The sequence below is a fragment of the Oncorhynchus keta genome, chromosome 4, assembly GCF_023373465.1.
Source record: "Oncorhynchus keta strain PuntledgeMale-10-30-2019 chromosome 4, Oket_V2, whole genome shotgun sequence".
NCBI classification, from domain to species: domain Eukaryota; kingdom Metazoa; phylum Chordata; class Actinopteri; order Salmoniformes; family Salmonidae; genus Oncorhynchus; species Oncorhynchus keta.
In genome coordinates this window covers 31,625,559-31,647,743 of record NC_068424.1, presented here as the reverse complement: position 1 = coordinate 31,647,743, position 22,185 = coordinate 31,625,559, and the positions used below count along the sequence as shown (strand labels likewise).

The window sequence follows — 22,185 nt, the reverse complement described above, 5'->3', positions numbered from 1 at the left end:
CACTCAGAAACACTTATAGTCTTCTTGGTAAGCAACACCAGTGTACATTTGATCCTTGTGTTCTAGGTTATTGTCCTGCTGAAAGGTGATTTAATCTCCAAGTGTCTGGTGGAAAGCAGACTGAAGCAGGTTTTTCTCTGTGATTTTGTCTATACTTAGCTCCATTCCGTTTCTCTTTTATCCTGAAAAACTCCCCAGACCTTAACGATTACAAACATACCCATAACATGATGGAGCCACCACTATGTTTGAAAATAGTGCAACTCAGTAATGTGTTATGTTGAATTTGCCCCAAACAAAGCACTTTCTATTCAGGAGAAAAAGTTAATTGCTTTGGCACATTCTTTTTGCAGTATTCATTTAGTGCCTTGTCGCAAACAGGATGCATGTTTAGGAATATTTGGGGTATTGCGTGTAGGCCAGTGACACAAAATCTACATTTAATACATTTTAAATTCAGGCTGTAAGGGGTGTGAATACTTCCAGAAGACACTATATATAGAATGGGGTTTTATGGCTGATTTAAGATGAAAATCGTCAACCCTGTTATGGTCAAACCGTAGTAATTTTTTATTTATTTACCTCTTGAAATGGGAAAACATGTTTTTTATGAAGTTGATCATGTACTCTTAATGACAGAATGTTAAAATTAGGTGAAATCAAAAGTTTTTTGGGGGGACCATGTCACACTTCTTAAAAGTCACCGAAATTGGTGGAACGATCCAATAGCCTCTTTAATCTGCCTCATAGTGATGATAGCTGTGTTTAAGTGTACCTCAATTACTGTATATAGTTCCAAACATTTTGTATTAATCCTCTAAATGCGCCTGGATTCAGTATGTATTGATTTAGCATGCAATGTGTGAGAAGTGTGAGTAAGAGTATAAGGTCAAAGACATTTGTTTCAAAACTTTATTTCTCTCTCTTTGAGCATATATTTACAATATAACTTGGCAAAAACAAAGCAAAGTACAGTGGTTGTATTTTGAACTTTAGTTTCACACACCAAATAAATCTGTACAAGGCTCCATTAGACCAAATAAAATGACTGTTGTTGATTCTATCATTTGTGCAGTGGTTGCATATGCAATCTTAGCTGTACATCTGGACTGTAATCCTTGATGACTGATGCTGATATGCACAAAGTGCATATAATTTTCACACATTATTTACAGAGCCAGAAAATGAACAAAGATAATACGTGAATGGTTTCAGATTTAGTTGCAATCTCAGAATGGGTAGGCCTTAACACCAGCAGCATGCTTTTGGGGTATTTTTCATATCAAAACTTGTCTCAAAAGTGTTTTCACCTGTTGGTGGTTCTTTGTGTCCTGTCTAAGCTGTTTCGTTCTGCTCTATGTTGGCCACCAGGCCCTTGGTGTCCACAGTGGCTGTTGGGCGGATGGGGTTGTTGAAGTACAAGGTGTTGTCGAAAGTACACTCTCCCAGGACGGGGGTAGGTATCCGTTTGCGGAGTAGGAAGGCACCGAGTCCTACCACTGTTATTATCACCAAGACGACTGCCACAGCGATGCCGGCATAACCATGGGGAGCTTCCTCCACTAGGGGAGCTAGAAGAAAGGAAGTCACAGTGTTATTGGCAAAATTATTGGTGGGATTGGTTTTAGTCCCTGTATAATGTTCAGACATGTGGAGTAGAGTGAAGTTGCCCCTAGAAGCTGATCTTGGGTCAGTTTTGCATTTCCTCCACTAATGGTTACGGATTGGGTGAGGGGAAACTGATCCCAGGACTATGCCCTGGAGCTAGAAAAGCATTGATTTGACTGTCAAAACTGATCAAATGTATAATTCTTTACGCTAACCAATTATATCTGCTGTGAGACACTCACCAGCAACTGGTTGCTTCTCTGTTGGTGTGATGACTGCAAAAGAAAGAGATAAAGTTGTTCACAAAACATAATTGCAAGACAATTCTAAGCTGATACAACAAACACAGGATGACTTGAATAATGACTCTGATATCATCCCATCATAAATACTTGAATCTATCAGCTGAGTCCGACTCACCTTTGGCTGTTTTGCAGATGTACGACTTGTACCGGTTGCAGCTGATAGTGCTCCACAGACCACTATCAGACTGGATCTCCACACATTGTTCACTCTTTGGCATCCCTTGTTTCCAGTTGGTATAGTCCACCACACTGTTGTCAATCCACATCCAGTCGCCTGGAACAAGAACATTGGGTCAAACCTATATCCTTTGACATGGGTGATTCTTTGTCATTGAACAACTATAAATCAATAAACATGGTTGCGTAAATGGAACATAATCTTAGAATTGCAAGAGATGGGTAGGTACTGTACTTGCCATTTGTTCATTTAAGTTGATGTTGCTAGTTAAACATGTTTTATATTCGAGGGAAAAGGCTTTTTGACCCAGCGGCCTCAATGTTATGGGTTGTCAGTAAAATGCACTGATAGGGTTTCAAAATTCCGGTAATTTTTCAAGAATTCCTTGATTTTCCAGAAATCCTGTTTGGAAATTTTGGGCAATTTCGCTGAATTTTATAACCATAGTTACTGACCTTCATGGCTTTTGTGCATGCCAATCCAGAATGACTTGGATCCATCCTGCAGTAGCTCAATTTTCTCCTGGATGAATCTGGCCTCCAATGGATCCTCGACACTCACCAGGGATGCTCCTGTTGTCAGAGAAACTTACTACCCGTATTCATCATCATCACCATCAATCACTTTGAATTTCTTGCATTCAATTAATGAGTTCATGTGCTCTACATTCAATTAAAACATTGGGTATGTCCCAAATAGCACCCCAGTTCCTATGTAGTGTACTACTTTTTGACCATGGAATAGCATGCCGTTTGGGACACAACAATTGTGGTCTGAATGACAGTTGGTGTGAAGGAGAAGAAGTGTGTACCCATTCGGAGACATTCCACAGTGGCGTGGGCCCAGTTGTCCACCACAGAGTTGAGGAAGGCGTAGCAGTAACCCCTGAAGGGAACCCACGTCTTGCGTTTCTTGGGCTCGGGGCAGTTGCCAGGGAGCTGAGGGGGCTGACTGGGGGCTATGTCTTTAAAAGAGGCCAGAGAAGTTCACATACTGAAGTTGATGTACATGAGATGTATATGGTCAATGTCGGCACAACTGATACATTACTACATACAACATTTTTAGAAGACACACTTTTGGATTGATCAAGCATTAAACACAGGCATTGTGGGTAAATGGAGTAAAGGCCTTGTCTGACCTGGTGATCTCTTGCACAGTGAGGAGTAGGTGTTACTACAGTCGCCTGTCTTCCACTTGGCGTCCGTATCCATGTAAACACAGGCCATATTGTTCTTTGGCTCATCTTCGCCCCATTTGGTGTAAGATAGAAGCCAGTTATCCACCCACTTAAAACGCCCTTCAGTCTGAGAGACAGAGACAAAGACAACAACACACAATGGGGGCAAGGTCCAGCTGAAAGCTTACAGGTTTAAAAACACAAAACCGCTTTGGTTTCTTAAATGAACACGTCAGAGTAGGAGATCCAATGGATAACAGTGGGAGATCATATCAATGCGAAGTCCTCTTTGGAGCTGCACTAGCTCTTAAACCAAAGCCAGAGTCCAACAAGTTAGGTCATGTTTTAACTACTGGGCCTTGTAAAGAGGAAATTGAAGATCACAAATCTCCATATTTATAGTTAGTCTGATCAACATATTGTCTAGAATATTTAGTCTCTGTAACCCAAATGATTGGCATAGAGCAATGTCAATACTAAAGACTTTTACCAAGTTGTTGTTGAGGCCGATCCACATGGGCTCATTGTATTTGTGACTCTGCATTGTGATGAAGGCCTGGGTGATGGGGTTCAGGATGCTAGCCAACTCTGCATCGTCTGCTTTACATTGCCTCTGGGCCTCGTCCCAGTTCATCTTCTGGACCACCAGTTTGAAGGAGTCATTTCCCAGCTTGAAGAACGTCTTCGTTGACTCTGTGGTGGCAGGGACCACAATCTGAGAATCTGAAACCAAAGGAGACTTGTTGGAGGGGAACCTAAAGAGGGATACTCTATTGGACCACATACCGAAGAATTGGAATTGAACAGCCTCAACTAGGGTTATCGATAACTTGCCAAAAACTGTCAGGTTCTCCAGATATGCCTTCCGGTCCTCTGGCAGTCTCTATGGGAGTGCCACAGGGTTCAATTCTCGGGCCACCTCTTTTCTCTGTATATATCAATGATGTTGATCTTGCTGCGGGAGATTCCCTGATCCACCTCTACGCAGACAACACCATTCTGTGTATTCCCGGCCCGTCCTTGGACACTGTGCTATCTAACCTCCAAACGAGCTTCAATGCCATACAACACTCCTTCCGTGGCCTCCAACTGCTCTTTAACGCTAGTAAAACCAAATGCATGCTTTTCAACCATTCGCTGCCTGCACCCGCATGCCCGACTAGCATCACCAACTTGGATGGTTCCGACCTAGAATATGTGGACATCTATAAGTACCTAGGTGTCTGGCTAGACTGTAAACTCTCCTTCCAGACTCATATCAAACATCTCCAATCTAAAATCAAATCTAGAGTCGGCTTTCTATTACAAAGCCTCCTTCACTCACGCCGCCAAACCTACCCTAGTAAAACTGACTATCCTACCGATCCTCGACTTGGGCGATGTCATCTACAAAATAGCTTCCAACACTCTACTCAGCAAACTGGATGCAGTTTATCACAGTGCCATCCGTTTTGTTACTAAAGCACCTTATACCATCCACCACTGCGACCTGTATGCTCTAGTCGGCTGGCCCTCGCTACATATTCGTCGCCGGACCCACTGGCTCCAGGTCATCTACAAGTCCATGCTAGGTAAAGCTCCGCCTTATCTCAGTTCACTGGTCACGATGGCAACACCCACCCGTAGCACGCGCTCCAGCAGGTGTATCTCACTGATCATCCCTAAAGCCAACACCTTATTTGGCCGCCTTTTGTTCCAGTTTTCTGCTGCCTGTGACTGGAACGAATTGCAAAAATCGCTGAAGTTGGAGACTTTTATCTCCCTCACCAACTTCAAACATCTGCTATCTGAGCAGCTAACCGATCGCTGCAACTGTACATAGTCTATCGGTAAATAGCCCACCCAATTTTACCTACCTCTTCCCCATACTGTTTATATTCATTTACTTTTCTGCTCTTTTGCACACCAATATCTCTACCTGTACATGACCATCTGATCATTTATCACTCCAGTGTTAATCTGCAAAATTGTAATTATTCGCCTACCTCCTCATGCCTTTTGCACACAATGTATATAGAATCTATTTTTTTCTACTGTGTTATTGACTTGTTTATTGTTTATTCCATGTGTAACTCTGTGTTGTTGTCTGTTCACACTGCTATGCTTTATCTTGGCCAGGTCGCAGTTGCAAATGAGAACTTGTTCTCAACTAGCCTACCTGGTTAAATAAAGGTGAAATAAAAAAATAAAAAAATGCTGCTTGGAGGCTTTACGGATTTCTGGAAAACCTGGAGATTGTAAAAAAGTTACTGGAATTTTGCAAACCTAGAGCAGCCTCAATGAACTATGGCTTCTTCTCACCAATATTCCTTTTGCAGATGAAACCACGGGATACTAAGCAGTCCTCGACCTTCCACATTCCTGCCTGTTTTTGAGAGCTGCCCACCAAAACCACACAGTCAAACACCTGAAAGAGAGATTGGGAAGGAGATGAAAAGGTGTCCCCTCTTCAGAATTCTCATTTAACTGGTTAAGGCTGTTTTGCATTTGGATTTATTGACCATAAGTCAATCAAAATCCCAAAGCCTAACATGTAAAGGTTCCCAAACCCAGATTGAAGGCGCAGTTCTGGATTAAAAATCATTCTCAATAAAGAATCTTCCTTGAAAGTAGATTTTATTCTACCTACTTTCAAGGGGGATTCTCTATTCAGAACAATTGTTTATCTGTTTCCAGGAAGTCACTTAATCTGTGTTCAGCAAACAGTTATTTTTACTGTAAGTCTTGTACCTCTTCCATAAATGAATATCGTCCGTCTGGCACTGACGTTGGATGCCCTTTTGCCCAGTTGGTATAGGAAACCCCTCTCCCCTCCGTCCATAGGAAGCGCATCTCCGAGTTGACGTCGTTCAGACCTATCCAAATGTCCTGAGGATTCCCAAGCATCTGGGTGGTAAGGAATGCTGGGAGGGAGACCAGTCAGAACAATGAAGAGTCAACAAGTGAATCCATATATACTGTTTACATGCAAAGGATTATCAACCCCTGTTCCATTGGTTAGCATTTCAATTATTTGGCACTCGTTAACCAATGTCTATAAGATTTCTTGTTGCATGCTTATAATTGCACACATCCTCAATATAATTGAACACATAACATTTGACAGAATTTTAATAGCATGGTTTAATGCTAAATAACTTTTTAGAATTTCAATGTTCATTCTATTTCATTCTACCTTGGGCAATGCCATTGTCTTAGGTAGATTTGGCGGTGAGGTGTACACTTTTATTTATTTAAACTTTATTTTACTTGACAAGTTAGTTAAGAACAAATTCTTATTTACAATCACGGCCTAGGAACAGTGGGTTAACTGCCTTGTTATGGGGAAGAACGACAGATTTTTATCTTGTCAGCTCGGGGATTCGATCGAGCAACCTTTCGGTTACCAAAAGCTCTAGCCTCTAGAAGGATGGCCTCCTCACCCACCTTGCTCTTTCTCGCTGAGGACAGAGGCCAGGTTCCCTCCCTGGTTGATGCAGTAGGTCCTGGCCTCCTGCCACGGCTTCTTATCGCTGTCTCCAATGAATTTGTAGCACTGTGGAAACATGATGCATCAACACACTGTGTGTTGGAACATCACACGCTACTACAGCAAACAAAATGGATTATATAGTGCATGGGCTCTGGTCAAAAGTATTGCACTATAAAGGGAATAGGGTGCCATTTGGGATGTAGACAATGACTCTCCACACACAGGTCAGCATCACATTGGGTCATCACATGATAAGGAAAGTTTGTGTGAGGTTCTCTCTGCTGGTGTACCATGCAGGTGTATGTAGACTACAGAAGGATGTCCTTGTATGATTTTATAGTATGTGGTGGTGGTACTGTAGTAGTGTAGCAGTTACCTTCCCCTGGAAAGCAATCCATTCTGGGACACAACCTCCCTTGGGTACAGTGGTGGGGGCCATGGTCGTGTTAGTGAAACTGGTGGTTCTTTTACAAATGGAGGCCAGCTCTACGCCACAGTTGATGTCATTCCAGTACCCTAGAGATGCAGAGAAACAAAGAGACACAACCCGATATAGACCCAGCTTACAAAATGACATCCTGGGAGCGTCCCCTGAATGTTAGTGAAAGTCCCATGGACGTTGCAGTATAACAACACTGTAACGAGAGCATAACTGCTAAATCCCTCTGGAATTAGACGTACCCATACTCTTGTATATCGTCACACAGTTCTCATCGTTGTTGGCGAAGTTGGGTTCGTTTTGATCCCACGCGGTAAACACAACAGGAGACCCATCCAACCAGCTGAAACATACAGTACACAAACCCAGTCTGAACTGTGAGCATCTATTCAATCAACTACACACCTTGAAAGCACACGTTTCTCCACTCGGCAGAGAAGCACAGATTTCAGGCATGTTCACTGGACTGTGACAAACAAAACATGCTCATGCACAAATATCTCTGAAAAGAGGTGGTAGGACTTCAGGTTGTTTTAAATGTCCAGGGAACTGTCAACAGTCATTTTACATACCTAAAAGACTTATCCAAACCAACGGTCATTCCAATGTAATATTGTCCCTCGGATCCTCTAGATATCTGGAAAAAAGTTGCAACTCTTTGAGGAAACAACCATTTCTAGATTGAACATTGAACATTTCAGTGACACTTGTTGTCATCCTGTCATCCTGTGTAAAATCCTCTCTTTATCAGATCCCAAGAACCAAAGCTTTTCGGACGTCACAGGACTGCATATACACAAATATAAACACAACATGTAAAGTTTTGGTCTCATGTTTCATGAGCTGAAATAAAATATCTCTGACATGTTCAATAACGCACAAAAAAAAGCTTATTTCTCTCAATTTTAGTGCACACGTTGGTTTACATCCCTGTTAGTGAGCATTTCTCCTTTGTCAAGATAATCCGTCCACCAGGTAGGTGTGGCATATCAAGAAGCTGATTAAACAGTGTGATCATTATACAGGTGCACCTTGTGGTGGGGACAAGGAAAGGCCACTCTAAAATGTGCAGTTTTGTCATACAACGCAATGCCACAGATGTCTCAAGTTTTGAGGGAACGTGCAATTAGCATGCTGACTGCAGGAATGTTCACCAGAGCTGTTTCCAGAGGATTGAATGTTAATTTCTCTATCATATGCCGCCTCCAATGTCATTTTAGAGAATGACGTCCAACCGGCCTCACAACTGCAGACCACTTGTGTGGCGTCTTGTGGGTGAGCGGCTTGCTGATGTCAACGTTCCGAAGAGAGTGCACCATGGTGGCGGCTGGGTTATTATGGTATGGGCAGGCATAAGCTACTGACAACGAACACAATTGCATTTTATAGACCATGACGATATCCTGAGTTCCATTGACGTGCCATTCATTCACCACCATCACCTCATGTTTCAGCATGATAATGCAAGGCCCAATGTTACAAGGATCTGTACACAATTCCTGGAAGCTGAAAATGTCCCAGTTCTTCCATGGCCTGCATACTCACCAGTTATGTCACCCATTGAGCATGTTTGGGATGCTCTGGATCAACTTGTTTGACAGACAGTTCCAGTTCTTGCCAATATCCAGCAACTTCGCACAGCCATTGAAGAGGAGTCAGACAATATTCCACAGGCCACAATCATCAGCCTGATCACCTCTATGTGAAGGAAATGTGTCATGCTGCATGAGGCAAATGGTGGGCACACCAGATACTGACTGGTATTCTGATCCACGCCCCTACATTCTTTCAAGGTATCTGTGACCAATAGATGCAAATCAGTATTCCCAGTGGTGTGAAATCCATAGATGAGGGCCTACTTTATTTATTTAAATTGACTGATTTACTTACAGTATCAGTCAAGTTTGGACACAGCTACTCATCCAAGGGTTTTTCTTTATTTGTACTATTTTCTACATTGTAGTGAAGACATCAAAACTATGAAATAACACATATGGAATCATGTAGTAACCAAAAAAGTTTTAAACAAATCAAAATATATTTTATATTTGAGATTCTTCAAAGTAGCCACCCTTTGCCTTGATGACAGCTTTGCACACTGTTGTCATTCTCTCTACCAGCTTCATGAGGTAGTCATCTGGAATGCATTTCAATTAACAGGTGAGCCCTGTTACAAGTTCGTTTGTGGAATTTCTTTCCTTCTAAATGCATTTGAGCTAATCAGTTGTGTTGTGACAAGATGGGGTGGTGTACAGAATAATAAGAAGAGATTTGCTTGGGCCAAGAAACACGAGCAATTGTGCTTAGACCAGTGGAAACCTATCCTTTGGTCTGCTGAGACCAACCGCTGTGTCTTTGTGAGACGCAGAGTACATGAACGGATGATCTTCGCATGGGTGATTCCCACCATGAAGCATGGAGGAGGAGGTGTAATAGTTCTTTGCTGGTGACACTGTTGGTGATTTATTTAGAATTCAAGGCATACTTAACCAGCATGGCTACCACAGCATTCTGCAGCGATACGTCATCTCATCTGGTCTGCGCTTAGTGGGACTATCATTTGTTTTTCAACAGGACAATGACCCAAAACACACCTTCAGGCTGTGTAAGGGCTATTTGACCAAGAAGGAGAGGGATGGAGTGCTGCATCAGATGACCTGGCCTCCATAATCACCTGACCTCAACCCAATTGAGATGGTTTGGGATGAGTTGGACCACAGAGTGAAGGAAACGCAGCCAACAAGTTCTCAGCATATGTGGGACCTCCTTCAAGACTTGGAAAAGTGTTCCAGGTGAAGCTGGTTGAGAGAATGCCAAGAGTGTGCAAAGCTGTCATCAAGGCAAAGGGTGGCTACTTTAAAGAATCTCAAATATAAAATATATTTGGAATTGTTTAACACTTTTTTGGTTACTACATGATTCCATATGTGTTATTTCATAGTAGTGATGTGTATACTGTTATTCTATTATGTAGAAAAAAGTAAAAATAAAGAAAAAGTGTCCAAACATTTGACTGGTACTGTATATGAACTGACATTTTTTCATGTTGCATTTATATTTTTGTTCAGTATAGAAGTGTCTACCTGTTTCCATATAAACTTCCTCTCACTCTCTGCAGTAATGACCACCAGGTCACCAAAGTTCTTTTTACAGAATTCTCTCGCCTCGTCCATGGGGAGATTCTCAGTGTTGAAGAAATACTGAGTGTCGTTGTACTCAATCCAGCCGTCCTTTGTAGTGTTGTACACTGAAAAGGCATGTAAAAAAGGAGTACATTTCCTGTTAGGCATTTTTAATAGTACATTTTCACAGAGTGCATTTTCTCTTAGTGTTTGTGTTGAACTATGCTTCGCAAACTAAATGATAGAAGAAGGTGTGCTATACATTATGTGCAGTGATTCATTTAACTTAAGGGAAAGGCCAAGAGCTTGAAGGAGAGCAGGGATAGTGAGAAGGAGGAAGTGGAGGAATGAGAAACAGGAAACTGGACATATTCCCAAGATCCTATGTATTACCTGGCTCAACTTGAGTGGGATGGGGCTTTGGGGTAACCCCTGTGGATACCAAAAAAAAGTTTGTGTGAGCACATCTGCAAGGTTGAGGGTCAAAATTCTATGTTCATCAATAGTTTCATGACTGACATGAACTGCATGCCCATTGGGCACACGCATTGGTTGAATCAATGTTGTTTACACCAACGTGGAATAGATGTTGAATTGACGGCTGTGCCCAGTGGCTGGTGAAGTCAGTGCTCCAGCAGATATGGTCTACTGTACCTTTGCGAATCTCGCAAATCCAGTCATTGTAGGCATCACAGTGTCGATCATTCCAGTGGCGTCCGTAGTAAAACTGGACCTCTGCGCATTTTTCGTTATCGTTGTAGTTGTTTGGTTCTCCAAATCCCCAATTCTCATAGCTGAACTGGAGAACAACATCGGAATAATGTTACACAGTAGCATTGTATGGTATCCATATTAGCCTCAGGCTGAGGCTCTCCTTATATGGACACCATAGTACTGTATGAACTTTCATTCCCTTTAAAGACAATGACTGCAAATGAATGATTGAAACAAGAGTAGTGTGTAATAAACTACTTGTAAGGAGAAGGAATATCACAGTAAAGAAGAGGTGGCAGGCTACTCACTGCTGATCCGTCAGCCCAGACGAACCCTGCAGAAGGATCCAGATTGCTGAGGCCGATCCAGGCTGCATCAGAGGAATGATACCTGAACAGAGAGAATGGAAACCACAGACAGTGGTTTTTATGACTGTGTGGTTTTCAACCACAGACAGTGGTTATTATGACTGTGTGGTTTTCAACCACAGACAGTGGTTATTATGACTGTGTGGTTTTCAACCACAGACAGTGGTTATTCTGACTGTGTGGTTTTCAACCACAGACAATGGTTATTATGACTTTGTGGTTTTCAACCATAGACAGTGGTTATTCTGACTGTGTGGATTTCAACCATAAACAGTGGTTGTTATGACCGTGTGGATTTCAACCATAAACAGTGGTTATTCTGACTGTGTGGTTTTCAACCACAGACAGTGGTTATTATGACTTTGTGGTTTTCAACCATAGACAGTGGTTTTTATGACTTTGTGGTTTTCAACCATAGACAGTGGTTTTTATGACTGTGTGGTTTTCAACCACAGACAGTGGTTATTATGACCGTGTGGTTTTCAACCACAGACAGTGGTTATTATGACCGTGTGGTTTTCAACCACAGACAGTGGTTATTATGACCGTGTGGTTTTCAACCATAGACAGTGGTTATTATGACCGTGTTGATTTTGATTTCAACCATAGACAGTGGTTATTATGAACGTGTGGATTTCAACCATAAACAGTGGTTATTATGACCGTGTTGATTTTGACTTCAACCACAGACAGTGGTTAATAGGACCACACTGGTTTTGACTGATACTCATGGCAACAGAGACAGTTATGAGGATAACTTACGGAGAGCCGTTCAGGTCTGTGGCACTGTGAATGCTCATCAGATCACCACCAATGGCCTTGCAGAATTCACGCGCCTCTGACCATGACTTCTTATTTTCAGTCTCTTTTCTGTAAAGCTTATTGAGGGGAGAGAAAATTATTATTGATGAATTATTAATTAATTATTATAATTCAGGATTATCAATGAATTCATGCTCATTGATTAAATTATTAATATAAAAAAAACTTTGACTAATCAAAGTGTTTGTTACAGCATGTTCCCCAACTGTACCTTGTAACAGACATTCCTTTTAGCAGCAGGTGACCACCCAGAAGGACAGCTCAGTGCCGGGGTGGTGGGAGGGGCCATTGTTGATGTGACGCCCTCCGCCATTTTCTTACAGATGTACTTCTCCTTGTTGCTGCAGCTGACCACATCCCATAGTCCCGCAAACATTCCAGTTGTCATAGCTACGCAGCCTTGTTTTCTGTCTTTTTTCAAACACACAGAAAGGCGAGAGAAAACTTAATAGTTTCATTTAGTTCTGACATTTGCCAGGCAGTTAAGGTGTGGGAGAAAGTAGTCCTCTAATACCGCAGTCATCATAGCAATGACAGTTCATGCTACAATCGATCATCAGTTGCTACAATCAATCACCATTGTGGGAAAAGGACACTGTACCTGGCATGCCCACGTTGAAGTGGGTGAACTTGACCTCCGAACTGGTAGTCCACTTGAAGGTGTCTATATCCGCCATGTTGGAAAGTCCAGTCCAGAAGTACTTCTCCGGCCTCAAACCCACCAAACTGACCAGGAAGGCATTTTCATACCTACAAACCAACAAACACACACACATTAAATCTGTTATCTGGCAACTTATTGCTATTATCTTGTCCAGGATGTGACTCAAATAAGTGAGTCAAATATATCTTATCCTTATAAAATGGTCATGATGTGATACCGTACCTGTCAGCCACTTCCACCAGGATTGAGTCACTCCGCTGGCAGGTCTGCTTGGCCTCATCAAATGTTTTGGTTTCTGATCCAACGTTGTAGCAGTAAGAACCATACCGGATCCAGCCCTTGATGACAAAAATACAGAAGCAATTATCCTCCTACTGGTGGATCTTTGTCAATAAAGATGACACCATTCTAGTCCTTATCTAGAAACATTTTCAAGCTTCCATTTCATGTGATATAATTCTGTATTCATTAGTTACTGCACTCTCCCTTTCAACAAACAGGAAATGACCTCACTCACCAGCTTACATCCTGGACTATCTTCCTCTGGGGCACCTGCCACCGGTTTGGTGGAGGCCTTTTTCTTACACATGTACCCGTAGGTCTTCTCACACAAATTATCAGCCCACTTCCCATCCTGTGAGAGAATATGGAGTCCACATTGTCACAATACCACATTTATTACTGCGTTGACACCAATGTTAAACGTTGTCATCATTGCCATTGTTAGCCGTAGCAATCAGCTAGTGTTCGCATTTATCTAGCGTCAGCATTTACCTAGCACTAGCATATAGCGAGTGTTAGGGTTTGTTATACAAAATCTGTGGTGTAAGCATTTAGCTAGCGTTAGTGTTAGCATTAGCATGAACCGAGTCTGTCCATTGAGGGACCAATGTGAATGTTACCTTTCCTCTGATCAGGACACAGTCCTCCTGGAGGTTGGCACCATGGGAGGGCTCCCCTGTCTGCCAGTGGCTGAATGTCACATGGGATCGGTCGGTCCACTCAAAGAGCAGCGCGTTCCTTTGGTCGTTCAGGCCGATCCACAGCTCATCTGTGGCCGCTGAAGTCAAGCAGAAGGACATTAAGAGTCAGAGCCAGGAAGACAGTGATAAACACCTGATATACTTATCGTTGCCTTTGGCTGATCAAATTGACTGAGGTGACATTATTATTATTTATTCATGGAAACCCAATTTAGACCAGGGTCTCATTCACAATCATGCCCTGAGTACAAACATTTTCACAATGAAGAAAATGAACATTCCAAAGAAAGCAAGACGAATAAAAAAACGACAAGGTACAGTTACAATACTACCATTTCAACAAATGAACCATTACATCAATAAAAACAACTGCAATTCACAATGAATGAATTTAACACCAGCATCCTAAACTGCTTTAACGGCACCAGGAAATCAAGATGAAAGGAATTTTGCAGGTTATTCCAACAATGGGGGGCACTTAAGCTAAAGGAGGATTTACCAAAACAGGTAGAGATCTTAGGGGCCTCAAGATTTCAACAACACTGTGATGGGTTTGGTCGCCTATTCTTTTATACCTTAGCGACAAATTAGGTAAATTTGAAGCTTGTGTAGTGGAACGTTGTAAATAAAAAGGGAGTAATGAAGTGATCTACAGGACTTCAATGAGGACCAGCCAAAGTTTTGATACAGGATGCAGTGGTGAGTATTAAAATTGTCACCTGTGATAAAGTGAAGGAAATTATGGTAGACGGCATCCAAACGTTTAAGACTAGTGGCTTCTGGAATCTGGTAAATGGTGTCACCATAGTCAAGAGCGGGCAGGAATATTGACGGTACAATCTGCTGCCTGCTATTTAGGGAGAAGCCAGATCTATTTTTAAAAAATACCTTTTTAACACGCTTTCGCATGCTTTTTAAACATCAACTCTTTGTCAATCCAAATACCCAGGCTTTTATTGGGACACATCTCAGAATGTTTTTCTAAACTGATAGAAATGACAACCCATGAGAAAGATCGTTGAAGTGCATAACAGATCTATCAGATATAGAGGTAACTGTAGCTACAACAAATCAAATCAAATCCAATTTTATTTGTCACATACACATGGTTAGCAGATGTTAATGCGAGTGTAGCGAAATGCTTGTGCTTCTAGTTCCAACAATGCAGTAATAACCAACAAGTAATCTAACTAACAATTCCAAAACTACTGTCTTATACACAGTGTAAGGGAATAAAGAATATGTACATAAGGATATATGAATGAGTGATGGTACAGAGCAGCATAGGCAAGATACAGTAGATGGTATCGAGTACAGTATATACATATGAGATGAGTATGTAAACAAAGTGGAACATGGATAGTGTACTCACTATATCCTGACTGAGAGATGATGAAGCTTTGTTCTTCTATGTTGTGGATGCTGGCCAGGTCCCCTCCATCTTTGTGGCAGGCGGCCAGGGCATCCCTCCACATCTTCTTGGTACGTTGTAGGTAGTAGCAGTGGCCTGCATAGGGAATCCAGTGACTGGTGCAGAAGGTGGGCTGATCTTTTCCTACTGAGGGGGGTCAAAGTTCAATAGTCAGAGAGAAGGTAGAATGTCCAGAAAGTGGTAGACTGTAATGTTTTATCTGTTTGACCCAAACAACCTCTGGGTCCATATTCATAATGCATCTCGGGGTGAGAGTGCTGATCTAGTATCAGCCCGCCCTGTCCATGTAACCTTATTCATTATAATCTAAAACTCTAAACTGACACTAGTTCAGCACTCCTACTCTGAGACACTTAGTGAAATTGGGCACTAATATATAAATGTTCAGTTTACCCTACCCTACACAACCTGACCTGGTGTTGTTAACCTTGTGTTGCATGGCATTTGAACTTAGTCAACAATTGTGTGTAGGTCATGACTGTTATGTACTGTATGATTCAACTCTTACCTATAGGGGCAGAGGCCAGAGTAGTGGAGTTTCCTTTGCGACAGATATATCCCAGCTTCTTGGAACATTCATTGGTCTCCCATTTCGAGGCCTTGCCAGCATTCAGGGTTGCACAGCTGAGCCCGGGTTCAGTTGATGGATGTCCTTTTGGAAATATTGACCCATGTGTTTATTAATTGTCTTCCTGCAACATTGGAAGTCATAACATACTTGGACAACCTCAGTTGTTCCCTAGGCTGTAAAGTATAGTATGATGTGTTGCATGCAGTTGCACTCACCTGGGGCCCAGTTTAAATATCTGAATGGGTTTCCATTGCTCCACTGCCATCCAGCCTCAAAGTCTAGGCTATTCAGTCCAATCCACAGAGATGTGCCCAGGATATTGGTCAACCCTGCATTAATAAAAAGCATCACAATACATCCACAAGAGTAGTGTAATATTCTTAATAAGGAATTGATTGTATCAGATTGATTTATCTCTAAATCAAGGTGAGGATGTAGGTTAGACTGCATTGTAGGACTACATAGGTCTACATTGTTGGTTGTAGGTTAGACTACCATTCTGTATACATCTGGCCCTTCTTTGGACACTGTGCTAACAAACCTCCAAACAAGCTTCAACGCCATACAACACGCCTTCCGTGGCCTCTAACTTCTTTTAAATGCTACTAAAACTAAGTGCATGTTCTTCAACCGATTGCTGCCTGCACCCTCCCGCCCAACCAGCATCACTACTCTGGACGGTTCTGACCTAGAACATGTGGACAACTACAAATACCTAGGTATCTGGTTAGTCTGTAAACCCTCTTTCCAGACTCACATTAAGCATCTCCGATCCAAAATTAAATCTAGAATTGGCTTCCTTTTTCGCAACAAAGCCTGTTTCACTCATGCTGCCAAACATACCCTCGTAAAACGGGCTATCCTAACGATCCTTGACTTCGGCAATTTCATTTACAAAATAGCCCCCAACACTCTACTCAGCAAATTGGATGTAGCCTATCACAGTGCCAACCGTTTTATCGGCAAAGCCCCATATACTACCCACCACTGCGACCTGTATGCTCTCATTGGCAGGCCCTCACCACATATCCGTCGCCAAACCCACTGGCTCCAGGTCATCTATAAGTCTTTGCTAGGTAAAGCCCCGCCTTATCTCAGCTCACTGGTCACCATAGCAGCACCCACCCGTAGCACGAGCTCCAGCAGGTATAAAAGCACTGGTCATCCCCAAAACCGACACTTCCTTTGGCCGCCTTTCCTTCCAGTTCTCTGCTGCCAATGACTGGACGAATTGCAGAAATCTTTGAAGCTGGAGTCTTATATCTCCCTCTCTAACTTTAAGCATCAGCTGTCTGAGCAGCTTACCAATCACTGTACCTGTACACAGCCAATCTGTAAATAGCACACCCGACTTCCTCATCCCCATAGTATTACTTACCCTCTTGCTCTTTTTCACCTCAGTATCTCTACTTTTGCACATCATCATGTGCACATCGTTCACTCCAGTGTTAATGAGAAAATTGTATTATTTTTTGCCTCTCGGACTATTTACTGCCTACCTCACTAATCTTCTACATTTGCACTCACTGTGCATGGATTTTTCTATTTTATTTTATTTTGTGTTATTGACTGTATGTTTGTTTATGTGTAACTCTATGTTGTTGTTTCTGTCTTACTGCTTTGCTTTATCTTGGCAAGGTCACAGTTGTAAATGAGAACTTGTTCTCAACTGGCCTACCTGGTTAAATAAAGGTGAAATTTTAAAAAATAACATTTTAAGACTGGCCATAGCGCACTTTGGGCAAATGCCCTGGTCCATCTTCGGGCCGGTGTGTCAGAAATGCCTGAGCTGGTTCCTGGTCCCAGTCCTCCCTTGGACAACAGGTTAGACTATACCTCAGATGTAGGTCTGGCCAGGTCTGACTGTACATACCTCAGATGTAGGTCTGGCCAGGTCTGACTGTACATACCGCAGATGTAGGTCTGACCAGGTCTGACTGTACATACCTCAGATGTAGGTCTGACCAGGTCTGACTGTACATACCAGAGATGTAGGTCTGACCAGGTCTGACTGTACATACCTCAGATGTAGGTCTGACCAGGTCTGACTGTACATACCAGAGATGTAGGTCTGACCAGGTCTGACTGTACATACCAGAGATGTAGGTCTGACCAGGTCTGACTGTACATACCTCAGATGTAGGTCTGACCAGGTCTGACTGTATATACCTGAGATGTAGGTCTGCTCATGGAGCTCTACTATACTGAGCAGGTCGGCTCCTTGCTGCTGGCAGCTCTTCCTCGCCTGGTGCCAGGTCAACACAGACTGGGTGTTCCTCTGGTACAGGACACCTGTCACTGGGTCACTGTCCCATCCTGAGGACGCTGAGAGGGACACGGAAACATTAGGACACACTTAAGGTGGGAAAAAGAAAGCATCTCAATAACAGTCCAAGAACTGAATCAAATCATGTTCTGTTCATCTCTATCACTTTCTGTCATGACAGAACTGCCCCTCATATCTGTGACTATGGTGGCAGTTCACCAGGAACTATAGTGAAAGGGGGCTTCCTTCCTTTTCCTGTCCCAGTTTTGGAGCTGTGTCAGGGGTAACACAGAAATGAGCTCCAGTCAGGATGGAAGGGTAAAGAGACACAGAGCTGCCTCCACAGTTAGGGGAACTAGAGGATGTGTTTGTGTTTTTCTGTCAGGAGGTCAGAGACCAGACCTTTCAGCGCTGACCTGGCCAGTCCTGACCTCCAGAAAGGTCACGGAAAAACAAGAAAATCGAAGAATTCCATGTGTAGCCTCTGTTTTAATGAGGAATCTGTCCCTATCACAGGCTTGGCAGGGTGTTTTACGACATTCTTTGAATTGGATACCGTCCCCACATTTTAAACCCTGGTCGTTTGCCTTGTTTTTACAGACTCATCAGTCTAGTATAGAGTAGGCCACTCATATTAGAGGGTTGTGTACTCCCATGAGTCAAATTGATTTGACCTTTATTCATAAAGCATCCCCGACTAGGAGCGCTGATACAGGAACAGGTCCCCTCTTGTCCTTCTAATGTTGATCTGAAAGGCCAAACTGATCCTAAATCAGCACTCCTATTCTGAGATGCTTGATACATACGGCTCATGATTTTTTACAGGTGTCACCTGCTGACCCTTTTCCTGATCACTGGAAAATGGCAGTAAATGACAAAAAACATAGCATGAATTGCGAGGCTTGACTCACATTTCGAGGGACAGAAGCCCCACTTCTTGGCTTTATTGTAATCTGTCTCTGTGGCGCACCAGAGCTGTCCATCTGAGCGCCCCTGCGGAGTGCACTCAGCATACCACTTCTCCCCAAACTGAAAGGGGAACTGGCAGGGACTTCCAAAGGCATTCCCCCCTAGTGTGAACACCTCTGATGAAGGGGACAAAACACTTTGTTACATTTAACATTTCTGTAATGTAGCAGATGCTCTTATCCAGAGCGACTTACAGATAGTGCATTCATCGTAGGATAGCTAGGCGGGACAACCACATACTGTATCTCAATCATAGTGCATTCTTCCTTAATAAAGTAGCTATCAGCTATCAGTCAGTGCTAGTAGGAAAAAAAATACATTGTTCACCGTATGAATCATCCCAGGTCAGACATTCATTCCCTGGCTTTAAGAAAGTTTATGACAACAGCATCTTACACTTCTGATTCCTACCTCCAATCTCCAACCTCCAGTAACAGTGAGTGTGTCTTGTAGCTTACTTACCTTGGTAGCCCTTGGAGCAGAGGTCTTTCTGAGTACCATACATCTTCCAACAGCTCCAAGACCCAGATCCCTGGTAAATCATCATATTCTTCTCGTTGCGGTTGCCATAGTTTAAGTGCAGCGCCTTGTCTTTGAGGCCGAACAGGGTCTCGTTCTTACACTGCCAGTACTGGAGCTCGCTCTTCTCATCACAGGGGAAGAGCAGCACCTTGACCCAGTCCTTCAGGTCCTGAGCCCCCAGGCAGAGCTTCAGGGAGATGCTGAGGAGACGAGACTGTGAGGCCCAGCGGAATTGCTGGTTCTGGGACGTGTGGTCACAGGGAGCCACTGTGACTTGACTGGCGCTCACCGCCACCACACACTTGTTGTGATCCTGGTTGTAGATCAGGAAGGAGCTGCTGTCTGCAGCACGGGGGATAAGGTTCTTCTTATTTCTTATTTTTTGTATCTGTTTTTGTTCTACAGTACCTTGTTATTTTAAGTATTACATTGTTATTGATTACTGCATTGTTGGGGTTAGAGTTTTCAAGCAAGGCATTTCACTGTACTTGCACATGTGACATTGATACTTGAAACTAAGGACAATGAAGTGATCTATCCAAGGTCTCATCCTTCTTTCAGGCTCTACAGATGCTCTCATAAACAGCACTGCAACGCTATTTAACTGTGACATTGTGTCTAATTGTCCAGGAATTGTAATTTAAAAATATATAAAAATCTAGTTCCAACTACAGTAAGTTGCATAAGAAGCCTGTGTATATAAATATTTGTTGTACTTTCTTATTTTCTGTACTTACAGCTGTTATACCTGTTGTTTAACTCAGTGTATGTAACTACAATTGAAATACATGTGTTTTTAAGCCACTCAAAAAAATAGGCCACTTTAATGTTTATATCTGAAAGCATCTAAAACCCCTTAAAATATTCTAAACGTTATCTAGCTCGTCAAATGGTTCACTCGTGACTCCTGGAATAGATTCCATCACAATATATCTCGCTGTGTCTGCCAATGAAGCAAAACTTACTGAAGGACCTAGAAATCTTACCAGTCTACAAAAATATTGTTACTTTCTAACAGCCTCAACCTTGTCTTCCGTTTATTGGTAAAGCATATCAACACATATAATTTGTAACACTTTCATTATACAGAATGCTTAACCATTGCATGAAACCAATTAAAGTGGAATAAAACCCTACATACCTATCTCAGCAGTGCAGCGGAGAGCATGCATAAGGCACAGGAACACAGCGAGGGATGGACTGGATGCCATCGTAGCTAGTGCATAGTTTGCTATCCCAGGACGAAAAGGTGGTTTAAAGTTGTACAGTCCAGAGAGGAGAGAGGGATCTGGCTGTGGTGTATACAGGTGTCTCTCATGGAAGAACAGTGACACAGACACATGAATGCTGCCCCCTTAATCCAGTCGATGTGTATCCTGTCACATGGGTTGGCGGGGGGTCGGCCAAAACCACTGACATCAGGAGAAGAGAGGGGAAGGAGGAAATGTGCAGCCACTATTCATTCCCTTATCAGGAGCACACAGGGGACGAGAAGAGCCACAGGTCTGAGATCAGCCCGAGCATCAATGAGCCAAGCCTCACTCACTTTGATTGGATAAAGTCAAACAAGGACCAGCTCTCAGGGCAACTCTCTATGGACGATCTGTAAAATCGAAATAATGTAAGTAGTCACCAAGAACATGGCCGAAGTCCTTTTGACGACTGAGGAACATCCTTAAGAGTGCCCTTTGCTTCCCTATTTTAAGTAGAAATTGTGCACCAATATTGGATTTTAAAAGCCTGTTATATCAAATGAAGTGCCCTTTAATATAGACCACATGGATAAACTGCTAAAAATCTGCATTTTGACCTGTTACTTCCTAGGAAGATTTCAACCCACTTAATACATATCTCCAAGTTTCACCATCATTTTAAAGCCATAGTTATTTTGTTGCTTTGACAAAATCATTTCTGAAGATTATTATTTATTTATTTAATGTGATCCCTTAACTGAAAAAACACATGATTTCACATGCGGAAAAAACACATGATTTCACATAACATTTGACGTGAAATCAGATGAAAACTTGTTGTTGGAACACTTCACATGACCACTACACGTGTAGTTTCATGTTATCACATGTTGCTTTACATGTTGTCACGATATCACATTAACTTCAAATAACATCACAGGTGATCACATGAAAACATGTGTTTTTACAACACTTCCCATGTGATCAGGTGAAATTCATGTGTTTTTGTGGTAAGGGAGAACACGTCAATCCATAGATAGACAGGCTTACATTCAATTGCCACACCCTGTTGCACACAACAAGCTCACTGTCACACGGTGATTTATAGCCACCCTGCTACTTCATTTGGCACTTAATAAGCATTTACTATAGTAATTTGTTCATTTAACCTTTTGAGATCGAAAAATGTGTTTTTAGGTGAAATCCAGACTCATTATGAATATGCCAATAAGATTAGGTTTTTGGTTAATTTGTGTATTAACAACATTGAAATGTGTATCTACATAAACCAAATCACATATAACTTTAAAAGAACTTGCTTCCCACAGAGAAACTAAACTAAACATTCTAAATGTACTAAATATGCTAAACAACATG

The 22,185-nt window shown here is 42.3% G+C and overlaps 1 protein-coding gene across 2 annotated transcripts; it reads right to left on the bottom strand.

Moving 5' to 3' along the window:
• Positions 1-898: 898 nt before the first annotated feature.
• LOC127922248 (macrophage mannose receptor 1-like) lies at positions 899-20,940 on the bottom strand. 2 transcript variants are annotated; one of them, XM_052505875.1, is made up of 30 exons: positions 20,757-20,940; positions 19,556-19,957; positions 19,036-19,209; positions 18,028-18,183; positions 16,074-16,187; positions 15,796-15,939; positions 15,228-15,413; positions 13,775-13,932; positions 13,390-13,506; positions 13,095-13,210; positions 12,810-12,958; positions 12,420-12,619; positions 12,149-12,264; positions 11,327-11,408; positions 10,959-11,103; positions 10,698-10,736; positions 10,266-10,429; positions 7,755-7,819; positions 7,425-7,525; positions 7,120-7,259; positions 6,698-6,806; positions 6,002-6,174; positions 5,573-5,678; positions 3,762-3,994; positions 3,233-3,398; positions 2,903-3,055; positions 2,547-2,663; positions 2,029-2,187; positions 1,851-1,883; positions 899-1,571 (listed from the first exon to the last, which is right to left on the bottom strand). In XM_052505875.1, exons 1-30 carry the CDS (start codon positions 20,824-20,826, stop codon positions 1,336-1,338), a joined length of 4,323 nt encoding a protein of 1,440 aa, XP_052361835.1. In that variant the 5' UTR covers positions 20,827-20,940; the 3' UTR covers positions 899-1,335. The 2 variants fall into 2 exon arrangements, with proteins under 2 accessions (XP_052361835.1, XP_052361838.1); XM_052505878.1 differs by having other exon boundaries at positions 15,228-15,410.
• Between the last annotated feature and the right edge of the window lie 1,245 nt (positions 20,941-22,185).